The sequence below is a fragment of the Hypanus sabinus genome, chromosome 23, assembly GCF_030144855.1.
Source record: "Hypanus sabinus isolate sHypSab1 chromosome 23, sHypSab1.hap1, whole genome shotgun sequence".
Taxonomy (NCBI): Eukaryota; Metazoa; Chordata; class Chondrichthyes; order Myliobatiformes; family Dasyatidae; genus Hypanus; species Hypanus sabinus.
The window spans coordinates 58,492,552-58,505,093 of NC_082728.1; the positions used below are offsets into that span (position 1 = coordinate 58,492,552).

Below are 12,542 nucleotides of genomic sequence, written 5' to 3' on the forward strand. Positions count from 1 at the left end.
GGATAGCATATACAATATTGCCCTGTTTATGTCTGGGTGTAGGATCCTTGGGACAGACCAGTTTCTGTCTGTGTGTGTTTGTAGCTTTAAAAACACAGGGATTTAGTGTTTGTTGAAAATCCTTCTGAGTTTCTCTGAAACTCCAGCTACATATGGAATGACTATGTTTTTCCATCTGCTTTGCATCTGTTGGGCTGATGCCCCTGCTGGTGATTGTTGCTATCTTGATGAAGACCCAGTCAGGGCAGTCGCAAGCTTTCAAGGCTTTTCTCAAATACTTGCACTCCTTGTTTTTAGCTGCAATGTTGGTGGCCACATTCTCAGTGCGGTGATGTAGTTTTCTGATAGCCCCCAACCTATGATCTGGTGGGTGATGAGAGACAAACTGATATGTGTGGATCTGTGTGTGTGTTGTACCCCAACCCCTGAACAGAGGGGGTGGGATACGACACCACCTATAGCTACTTACAATGCAGTCCTGACATCTCTACCCCAGCGTCTCCACAACAGTTCACACCTCCATTCATGCAAAGAAGGAAGGCTACCCACCATGGATCAGAACTGAAGAACCCTCTTGGATGAGTGGCAAAACATCTTCTGGACAACACAGCGTCCAGTTGCCTTGATTTACTACTGCTCGATACACAGCAACCTGAACAACTGAGAACCTTCATAGATAGATTAATATAGGAGTCATGTAAATAAGACTGTAAGATATAGGAACAGAATTAAACCACTTTGTCCATCAAGTTTGCTCTGCTATTTCATCATGGCTGATCCAATTTTATTCTCAGCCCCGATTTCCTGACATCTCCCTGTATCCCTTCATGACCTAACCAATCAGGAACCTATCAACCTCTGCCTTAAATGTACATAAAAGCTTGCCCTCCACTGATGCCTGTAGCAAAGAATTCCACAGATTCACCACCCTCTGGCTAAAGAAATTCCTCCTAATCTCCATTCTAAAAGGACGCCCCTCTATTCTGAGGACTCTGGTCCTAGGCAGCCCCACCGTCCTCTCTATATCCACTCTATCGAGGCCTTTCACCATTCAATCTTGTGCTTGGTGACTGGGAAGATCTGGAGGTTACGTAAGTAGATATCAGCTTGCAGGTAGGGTTAGGCCAGTAAACTTTCAGTCATTTGAAGAATGTTAACTTTAGCCAATGGAAAATGAGTTTGGAGAGTTTTCTGTGAGGGTTAGACCATATGCTTCCATAGGCCAAAGGCCAACCAATCCCTGCCCACTGCATGGGCTTTCAGGAAGGCTTGAGCAGCATGAGAAGATACACAGCCGAGGTTATTTAAACTTAATGTTTGAAAATTTGCCTACAGAATCTAATGAGCAGGTTGCCACCTTCTGTTTTCTCATAGCTGTGCAAGAAGGAAGAATTGCTACTGGATGAAGTCTGTTGTCAGATCATCAAGCAAATCACAGACAACCCCAAGAAGTAAGTGCTCAGAATTCTGATGGAACCCTACCCAGCACAGGGCAGAGTCTCTGTATAAGTAATTGGGGCAGCAAGGTAGCACAGTGGCTAGCAGACTGCTTTATTGTACCACCGCTCCTATAGGAGTTTCTAGGTTCTCCCCGCGACCGCGTGGGTTTCCTCCGGGTGCTCCAGTTTTCTCCCACAGTCCAAAGATGTTCTAGTTGGTAGGTTGTAAACAATCCCGTGTTTAGGGTAGGGATAAATCGAGGGTTGCTGAGTGGCATGGCTCGAAGGGCCAGAATGGCCTATTCCATGCATATTTCATGGAATAAATAACAATCAAATAAATAAATAAAATGTGGCCCCAATTTCACATCTTGGATGGTAGTACAGCACCCGAGGATCACAGTGCGAGTACCGTACATCTGTTGTGCACTGTCAGGTACTGTGGTTGAGTTTCATTACAGCTACATGTCAGAGGATCTGCTGCAAAATAATAACCCTTAATCAGAGGTGCTTTGAAGGCCAGTTCAATACTTGGGAAAAACTTGATTTGTGGGAAGAGGACTGAGATAGAAGATAGGATTATACTAAATTGGGAGGAAAATAATTATTTAAAATGCATGTGATTGTACTATAAAATGTAGCAGCCAGAGATGACAACTGTTCTAGGCATCAGCTCACCAACACAGTTGTAGTTTGAGAATGGCACTAGATGCTGGCCTTGCCTGCAATGTTTCATCCTGAGTATTTAGTTACAGAAGACTTTCAAAGTTCAAAGTATATGTCACTATATACAACCTGAAATTCATTTTACTGTGGGTATTCACAGTTAGTACAGGTCCACAATCCCTTATCCGAAATCCTTGGGGCCAGTTCCATTTTGGAATTCTGAATTTTTTGGATTTCAGAAAATTGATAACTATATTGATAATTAACCTGTCTCAGTGCAGGTGGACTTTAAGACTCGGGGGAGCTCCGGACCTACACACATCCTCCCGTATACTTTAAATCATCTCTAGATTACTTATAATGCCTAATACAATGCAAATTCTATGTAAGTAGTTATTATACTGCATTGTTTAGGGAATAATGACAAGAAAAAAAGTCTGTACATGCTCGAACAACAAGTGCTGGAGGAAGAACTTCCAGGTTTTCCCAATCTGCGCTCTTTTACAAATACTATTACAGTTTATTTATCAAGTAATATACTGATAAATGAAATAGTGGGATAATTATAGACCATAAATATACTAGTACATTTTATTTCCAACAAAAACATTCAATAAAACATAAAAATAAACAGCTTCAAATGAACCGAATCAAACACATTGTAAATGACTTATTGGAATAAAAGCAGAACGTAAATACTCTAGGACATATACAGGTTCAAACTAAGCTAAATACATACAGGTGCCTCTAATTAAGTTGCATTACGTCTGGCAAGCAGAGTTAAATACTCTACAGGTACCTGATCGGCCAGGAATAGGATTCTCAAGTTATGAAGCAGCACGATGATAGACGGCATTCTTAAAGACTTCTCCAAGTGTCGTCTGTTTAATTAACATAGGTTTAGTCTAAGCAATCTCTCTTTAACTGAGTAATCTGTCATAATCTCTTGCTTACTGAAAAATGCATGTTGATCAAGGCCAGTTGTTCAAGTCCAACACTATATTCTTCAGTAAGACACAGCACAGACACACCACGATCAAGCTTCTGCAATAACTCCACTTTCTGCATTACTGATAATGATAGGTGCTTCCTTCTCTTTTTTTCATTATTACCCATAGGGGTATCTGCAGCTCTTTTTCAGTGTGAAATTAAACACAAAGTCAATGGTGAACACAAAATATCAGCGAACAGCAAATGCACGTATAACCAGTATGAGCGCTGAGCCACAACTGACCTCTGCTAGTGCTGCCACGTCAAACCTGATGATGTCGGCTGTTGGCATGTCAAACAAGCCTTGTTACAACACACTCCACATTCCATGAAAAAAAATGGTTTTCAGAGCTTTTCGGATTTCAGAATTTCAGATAAGGGATTGTGGACCTGTATAAACAAACACAAAGACTGCAACCAATAGGATGGACAAACAACCAATGCGCAAAAGACAACAAACTGTGCAAATACAAACATAATAAATAGTAAACAATAAATATTGAGAAACTGAGATGAACAGTCCTTGAAATTGAGTCCATAGGTTATGTTCAGTTAAGTATTGGGGTGAGTAAAGCTGAGTGAAGTTATCCCCTCTGGTTCAAGACCTTATGGCTCAGGGGTAATAACTGTTCCTGAACCTGGCAGTGTGGGTCCTGAGGTTGCTGTGACTGATGGGAGCAGTGAAAAGAGAGCAAGATCTGGATGGTGGGATCCTTCAGGGCGAAAGCTGCTCTCCTGTGACAGCTCTATGTGGATATGCAGGGTGAAAGCTGCTTTCCTGTGACATCGTTCTCTGTGGATATGGAGGGTGAAAGCTGCTTTCCTGTGTCAGCTTATATGTGGATATGGAGGGTGAAAGCTGCTTTCCTGTGTCAGCTCTGTGTGGATATGGAGGGTGAAAGCTGCTCTCCTGTGTCAGCTCTGTGTGGATGTGCAGGGTGAAAGCTGCTCTCCTGTGTCAGCTCTGTGTGGATGTGCAGGGCGAAAGCTGCTCTCCTGTGACAGCTCTGTGTGGATGTGCAGGGTGAAAGCTGCTTTCCTGTGTCAGCTCTATGTGGATATGGAGGGTGAAAGCTGCTTTCCTGTGTCAGCTCTGTGTGGATGTGCAGGGTGAAAGCTGCTTTCCTGTGACAGCTCTCTGTGGATATGGAGGGTTAAAGCTGCTTTCCTGTGACAGCATTCTGTGTGGATATGGAGGGTGAAAGCTGCTTTCCCGTGACAGCTCTGTGTGGATATGGAGGGTGAAAGCTCCTTTCCTGTGACAGCTCTGTGTGGATATGGAGGGTGAAAGTTGCTTTCCTGTGACCGTTCTCTGTGGATATGGAGGGTGAAAGCTCCTTTCCTGTGACATCGCTCTGTGTGGATATGGAGGGTGAAAGCTGCTTTCCTGTGACAGCTCAGTGTGGATATGGAGGGTGAAAGCTGCTTTCCTGTGTCAGCTCTGTGTGGATATGGAGGGTGAAAGCTGCTTTCCTGTGTCAGCTCTGTGTGGATATGGAGGGTGAAAGCTGCTTTCCTGTGTCAGCTCTGTGTGGATATGGAGGGTGAAAGCTGCTTTCCTGTGTCAGCTCTATGTGGATATGGAGGGTGAAAGCTGCTTTCCTGTGTCAGCTCTGTGTGGATGTGCAGGGTGAAAGCTGCTTTCCTGTGACAGCTCTCTGTGGATATGGAGGGTTAAAGCTGCTTTCCTGTGACAGCATTCTGTGTGGATATGGAGGGTGAAAGCTGCTTTCCCGTGACAGCTCTGTGTGGATATGGAGGGTGAAAGCTCCTTTCCTGTGACAGCTCTGTGTGGATATGGAGGGTGAAAGTTGCTTTCCTGTGACCGTTCTCTGTGGATATGGAGGGTGAAAGCTCCTTTCCTGTGACATCGCTCTGTGTGGATATGGAGGGTGAAAGCTGCTTTCCTGTGACAGCTCAGTGTGGATATGGAGGGTGAAAGCTGCTTTCCTGTGTCAGCTCTGTGTGGATATGGAGGGTGAAAGCTGCTTTCCTGTGTCAGCTCTGTGTGGATATGGAGGGTGAAAGCTGCTTTCCTGTGTCAGCTCTGTGTGGATATGGAGGGTGAAAGCTGCTTTCCCGTGACAGCTCTGTGTGGATATGGAGGGTGAAAGCTCCTTTCCTGTGACAGCTCTGTGTGGATATGGAGGGTGAAAGTTGCTTTCCTGTGACATCGTTCTCTGTGGATATGGAGGGTGAAAGCTGCTTTCCTGTGTCAGCTTATATGTGGATATGGAGGGTTAAAGCTGCTTTCCTGTGACAGCTCAGTGTGGATATGGAGGGTGAAAGCTGCTTTCCTGTGTCAGCTTATATGTGGACATGGAGGGTTAAAGCTGCTTTCCCGTGACAGCTCTGTGTGGATATGGAGGGTGAAAGCTCCTTTCCTGTGACAGCTCTGTGTGGATATGGAGGGTGAAAGTTGCTTTCCTGTGACATCGTTCTCTGTGGATATGGAAGGTGAAAGCTGCTTTCCTGTGACATCGTTCTCTGTGGATATGGAGGGTGAAAGCTGCTTTCCTGTGACAGCGCTGTGTGTGGATATGGAGGGATGGATTGGGCTGTATCCATGATGTTTTGTAGGCTTCTGGAGGAATGTCAGCTCAGGGTCAGTGCTGAAATGGTAAATGAATGAAAGACTCCCAGTTTCAAATCCAAATATCTGCCAACATAGGGAAAGAAAAAAAATTATCAGTACAGTTCAAAGGCTCTTCATCTTTGGTTTCTCCCTCCACAGATGTTGCCTGGCCTGCTAAGTGTTTTCAACAATTTAAAAATCATGTTTGAAATTTCTACGTAGTTCATTATTGTTTGACAATTCATGAATCTATTGTTAATTATTCTGTATGGACAGAAATACAACACGCATCTCAGTTGCACTCTACTCTTAAGTGCTTGCTTCTTTGTCTTGTCTTGTTGCCCATGGCAGTGAATCGTTTCCCATACTATGAACTGGAACCTCAACCACACTTGACTAATGGGGCAAAAGTCTCCTCTATCTGCTCGCTGTAAATGTCGCAATTGGAAACAGGCTGCTAGACTCACGGGCGAGAGCCTGCAACAGAATTGCTGACAGTGTCAACTGCCTGGTGTTACATTACTTCAGTCGGATAAAGCATTATTTGTAACAGTCAAAGACAATCCAGAGTAACAAACATAAAACAGAAACTCAGCAGGTCAGGCAGTATCTGTGGAGAGGAATAAAAGGTTGGCACTTTGGGCTGAGGCCATCAATCCAGCAAGGATTGTGTACCGGGCAGGGACTTGACTCTTCCTGTTTCGAGTTGTTATTAACCCACAATCTGCAAGGCAAATTTTTGAGGACATTTTCTGATCACAGAATTTGAGATTTCTCAATCTAAATACAATTACCCCAAAAAGCAGCAAATATTTATGACCATAAACAATTAAAATGTACGGTTTCCCATCAGTAGCACCTCTTCAGAAGATGTATTAGAAATATTTGGTTATGAGAGGTTTCCCGGTCACTTGGTTTCTATGTGTGTTTCTCCATATTCAGATTAGTCAGACACTGGGTGCAGTACCTTGTCAACTAGCAGTGTACTTGGATTAAAAAACAAAAGGTCAATTAACCATGCGATCATTCTTGATCATGTTGAAAACTCTGCTCTGATAATTAACGCTTGGTGCTAAATGTAAAAGGATGGGCCAGTTAAGAGGCTGGGTAACCGATAGAATCAAGAATCAGTGCTTTCCAGCCACATTTGAAAAGAAAAGATCTGACGCATTATGTTTCTCCACAGTGAAAGCTGCGTAAAGGGTTGGAGGATGCTCTACATCTTCCTGGGCTACTACTCTTGCACAAACAACCTCAACCCTTACGTCACCAGCTATCTGCAGGATATCTCCTTTAACCCCAATCACCCATTCCAAGGTACAGTTTGTGACATTTATAACTTTTAAAAACACAGAGAGAAAGTTGATACATTGAATTCACACATTAGAAACTGTTCATCCAACCTAAACATACAAAATATCACCATTGACTTTATACGCTTTTCAATAAATCTTGCTCTATGACAGAGTGCGAGGTAAATGCATCTGATCCAATCAGTGCTGTAACAATTACAAATCTATGTCTTCAAAATAAACTGTAATAGTCCGGGGTGTGAGTTACTGTGTGATGGGTCTGGGGTCCGATTGGACACACTGATAGTCCGGGGTGTGAGTTACTGTGTGACGGGACTGGGGTCCGATTGGACACACTGATAGTCCGGGGTGTGAGTTACTGTGTGACGGGTCTGGGGTCCGATTGGACACACTGATAGTCCGGGGTGTGAGTTACTGTGTGACGGGACTGGGGTCCGATTGGACACACTGATAGTCCGGGGAGTGAGTTACTGTGTGACGGGACAGGGGTCCGATTGGACACACTGATAGTCCGGGGTGTGAGTTACTGTGTTACGGGACTGGGGTCCGATTGGACACACTGATAGTCCAGGGTGTGAGTTACTGTGTGACGGGACTGGGGTCCGATTGGACACGCTGATAGTCCGGGGTGTGAGTTACAGTGTGACGGGACTGGGGTCCGATTGGACACACTGATAGTCCAGGGTGTGAGTTACTGTGTGACGGGACTGGGGTCCGATTGGACACACTGATAGTCCGGGGTGTGAGTTACTGTGTGATGGGACTGGGGTCCGATTGGATACACTGATAGTCCGGGGTTTGAGTTACTGTGTGACGGGTCTGGGGTCCGATTGGACACGCTGATAGTCCGGGGTGTGAGTTACTGCGTGACGGGTCTGGGGTCCGATTGGACACGCTGATAGTCCGGAATGTGAGTTACTGTGTGACGGGACTGGGGTCCGATTGGGCACGCTGATAGTCCGGGGTTTGAGTTACTGTGTGACGGGTCTGGGGTCCGATTGGGCACGCTGATAGTCCGGGATGTGAGTTACTGTGTGACGGGTCTGGGGTCCGATTGGACACGCTGATAGTCCGGGGTGTGAATTACTGTGTGACGGGTCTGGGGTCCGATTGGACACACTGATAGTCCGGGGTGTCAGTTACTGTGTGACGGGACTGGGGTCCGATTGGACACGCTGATAGTCCGGGATGTGAGTTACTGTGTGACGGGACTGGGGTCCGATTGGACACTCTGATTGTCCGGGGTGTGAGTTACTGTGTGACGGGTCTGGGGTCCGATTGGGCACGCTGATAGTCCGGGCTGTGAGTTACTGTGTGACGGGTCTGGGGTCCGATTGGACACGCTGATAGTCCGGGGTGTGAGTTACTGTGTGACGGGTCTGGGGTCCGATTGGGCACACTGATAGTCCGGGGTGTGAGTTACTGTGTGACGGGTCTGGGGTCCGATTGGGCACACTGCTAGTCCGGGGTGTCAGTTACTGTCTGACGGGTCTGGGGTCCGATTGGACACGCTGATAGTCCGGGGTGTGAGTTACTGTGTGACGGGTCTGGGGTCCGATTGGACACACTGATAGTCCGGGGTTTGAGTTACTGTGTGACGGGTCTGGGGTCCGATTGGACACACTGATAGTCCGGGGTGTGAGTTACTGTGTGACGGCACCGGGGTCCGATTGGGCACGCTGATAGTCCGGGGTGTGAGTTACTGTGTGACGGGACTGGGGTCCGATTGGACACACTGATAGTCCGGGGTGTGAGTTACTGTGTGACGGGTCTGGGGTCCGATTGGACACACTGATAGTCCGGGGTGTGAGTTACTGTGTGACGGGTCTGGGGTCCGATTGGGCACGCTGATAGTCCGGGGTGTGAGTTACTGTGTGACGGGTCTGGGGTCCGATTGGACACACTGATAGTCCGGGGTGTGAGTTACTGTGTGACGGGACTGGGGTCCGATTGGACACGCTGATAGTCCGGGATGTGAGTTACTGTGTGACGGGTCTGGGGTCCGATTGGACACACTGATAGTCCGGGATGTGAGTTACTGTGTGACGGGTCTGGGGTCCGATTGGGCACACTGATAGTCCGGGGTGTGAGTTACTGTGTGACGGGTCTGGGGTCCGATTGGACACACTGATAGTCCGGGATGTGAGTTACTGTGTGACGGGACTGGGGTCCAATTGGACACACTAATAGTCGGGGGTGTGAGTTACTGTGTGACAGGTCTGGTGTCCGATCGGACACACTGATAGTCCGGGATGTGAGTTACTGTGTTACGGGTCTGGGGTCCGATCGGACACACTGATAGTCCGGGGTGTGAGTTACTGTGTGACGGGTCTGGGGTCCGATTGGACACGCTGATAGTCCGGGATGTGAGTTACTGTGTGACGGGTCTGGGGTCCGATTGGACACGCTGATAGTCCGGGATGTGAGTTACTGTGTGACGGGTCTGGGGTCCGATTGGACACACTGATAGTCCGGGATGTGAGTTACTGTGTGACGGGTCTGGGGTCCGTTTGGACACGCTGATAGTCCGGGGTGTGAGTTACTGTGTGACGGGACTGGGGTCCGATTGGACACACTGATAGTCCGGGATGTGAGTTACTGTGTGACGGGTCTGGGGTCCGTTTCGACATGCTGATAGTCCGGGATGTGAGTTACTGTGTGACGGGACTGGGGTCCGATTGGACACGCTGATAGTCCGGGGTGTGAGTTACTGTGTGACGGGTCTGGGGTCCGATTGGACACGCTGATAGTCCGGGATGTGAGTTACTGTGTGACAGGTCTGGGGTCCGATTGGACACACTGATAGTCCGGGATGTGAGTTACTGTGTGACGGGTCTGGGGTCCGATTGGACACACTGATAGTCCGGGATGTGAGTTACTGTGTGACGGGTCTGGGGTCCGTTTCGACATGCTGATAGTCCGGGATGTGAGTTACTGTGTGACGGGACTGGGGTCCGATTGGACACGCTGATAGTCCGGGGTGTGAGTTACTGTGTGACGGGTCTGGGGTCCGATTGGGCACACTGATAGTCCGGGGTGTGAGTTACTGTGTGACGGGTCTGGGGTCCGATTGGACACACTGATAGTCCGGGGTGTGAGTTACTGTGTGACGGGACTGGGGTCCGATTGGACACACTGATAGTCCGGGGTGTGAGTTACTGTGTGACACGTCTGGGGTCCGATTGTACACACTGATAGTCCGGGATGTGAGTTACTGTGTGACGGGTCTGGAGTCCGATTGGACACACTGATAGTCCGGGGTGTGAGTTACTGTCTGACTGGACTGGGGTCCGATTAGTCACACTGATAGTCCGGGGTGTGAGTTACTGTGTGACGGGACTGGGGTCCGATTGGACACACTGATAGTCCAGGGTGTGAGTTACTGTGTGACGGGACTGGGGTCCGATTCGACACACTGATAGTCCGGGGTGTGAATTACTGTGTGACGGGTCTGGGGTCCGATTGGACACGCTGATAGTCCGGGGTGTGAGTTACTGTGTGACGGGTCTGGGGTCCGATTGGACACACTGATAGTCCGGGGTGTGAGTTACTGTGTGACGGGTCTGGGGTCCGATTGGACACGCTGATAGTCCGGGGTTTGAGTTACTGTGTGACAGGACTGGGGTCCGATTGGACACGCTGATAGTCCGGGGTGTGAGTTACTGTGTGACGCGTCTGGGGTCCGATTGGACACGCTGATAGTCCGGGGAGTGAGTCACTGTGTGACGGGTCTGGGGTCTGATTGGACACGCTGATAGTCCGGGGTGTGAATTACTGTGTGACAGGTCTGGGGTCCGATTGGACACACTGATAGTCCGGGGTGTGAGTTACTGTGTGACGGGTCTGGGGTCCGATTGCACACACTGATAGTCCGGGGTGTGAGTTACTGTGTGACGGGTCTGGGGCCCAATTGGACACACTGATAGTCCGGGGTGTGAGTTACTGTGTGACGGGACTGGGGTCCGATTGGACACACTGATAGTCCGGGGTGTGAGTTACTGTGTGACGGGACTGGGGTCCGATTGGACACACTGATAGTCCGGGATGTGAGTTACTGTGTGACGGGTCTGGGGTCCGTTTCGACATGCTGATAGTCCGGGATGTGAGTTACTGTGTGACGGGACTGGGGTCCGATTGGACACGCTGATAGTCCGGGGTGTGAGTTACTGTGTGACGGGTCTGGGGTCCGATTGGACACGCTGATAGTCCGGGATGTGAGTTACTGTGTGACAGGTCTGGGGTCCGATTGGACACACTGATAGTCCGGGATGTGAGTTACTGTGTGACGGGTCTGGGGTCCGATTGGACACACTGATAGTCCGGAATGTGAGTTACTGTGTGACGGGTCTGGGGTCCGATTGGACACACTGATAGTCCGGGGTGTGAGTTACTGTGTGACGGGTCTGGGGTCCGATTGGACACACTGATAGTCCGGGGTGTGAGATACTGTGTGACGGGACTGGGGTCCGATTGGACACACTGATAGTCCGGGGTGTGAGTTACTGTGTGACAGGTCTGGGGTCCGATTGTACACACTGATAGTCCGGGATGTGAGTTACTGTGTGACGGGTCTGGGGTCCGATTGGACACACTGATAGTCCGGGGTGTGAGTTACTGTGTGACTGGACTGGGGTCCGATTAGTCACACTGATAGTCCGGGGTGTGAGTTACTGTGTGACGGGACTGGGGTCCGATTGGACACACTGATAGTCCAGGGTGTGAGTTACTGTGTGACGGGACTGGGGTCCGATTGGACACACTGATAGTCCGGGGTGTGAATTACTGTGTGACGGGTCTGGGGTCCGATTGGACACGCTGATAGTCCGGGGTGTGAGTTACTGTGTGACGGGTCTGGGGTCCGATTGGACACACTGATAGTCCGGGGTGTGAGTTACTGTGTGACGGGTCTGGGGTCCGATTGGACACGCTGATAGTCCGGGGTTTGAGTTACTGTGTGACAGGACTGGGGTCCGATTGGACACGCTGATAGTCCGGGGTGTGAGTTACTGTGTGACGCGTCTGGGGTCCGATTGGACACGCTGATAGTCCGGGGAGTGAGTCACTGTGTGACGGGTCTGGGGTCTGATTGGACACGCTGATAGTCCGGGGTGTGAATTACTGTGTGACAGGTCTGGGGTCCGATTGGACACACTGATAGTCCGGGGTGTGAGTTACTGTGTAACGGGTCTGGGGTCCGATTGCACACACTGATAGTCCGGGGTGTGAGTTACTGTGGGACGGGTCTGGGGCCCAATTGGACACACTGATAGTCCGGGGTGTGAGTTACTGTGTGACGGGACTGGGGTCCGATTGGACACACTGATAGTCCGGGGTGTGAGTTACTGTGTGACGGGACCGGGGTCCGATTGGACATGCTGATAGTCCGGGGTGTGAATTACTATGTGACAGGTCTGGGGTCCGATTGGACACACTGATAGTCCGGGATGTGAGTTACTGTGTGATGGGTCTGGGGTCCGATTGGACACACTGATAGTCCGGGGTGTGAGTTACTGTGTCACGGGACTGGGGTCCGATTGGACACGCTGATAGTCCGGGGTT

The 12,542-nt window shown here is 49.1% G+C and overlaps 1 protein-coding gene across 1 annotated transcript in view; it reads left to right on the forward strand.

The window, feature by feature from the left end:
• The window catches only part of LOC132380273 (unconventional myosin-XV-like), a 909,717-nt gene that overhangs the window by 835,058 nt on the left and 62,117 nt on the right, over positions 1 to 12,542 (forward strand). The window contains exons 61-62 of the mRNA XM_059949029.1: positions 1,375 to 1,451; positions 6,857 to 6,987. Coding sequence (XP_059805012.1) covers positions 1,375 to 1,451; positions 6,857 to 6,987 — 208 coding nt within the window. The remainder of the gene's footprint in view (positions 1 to 1,374; positions 1,452 to 6,856; positions 6,988 to 12,542) is intronic.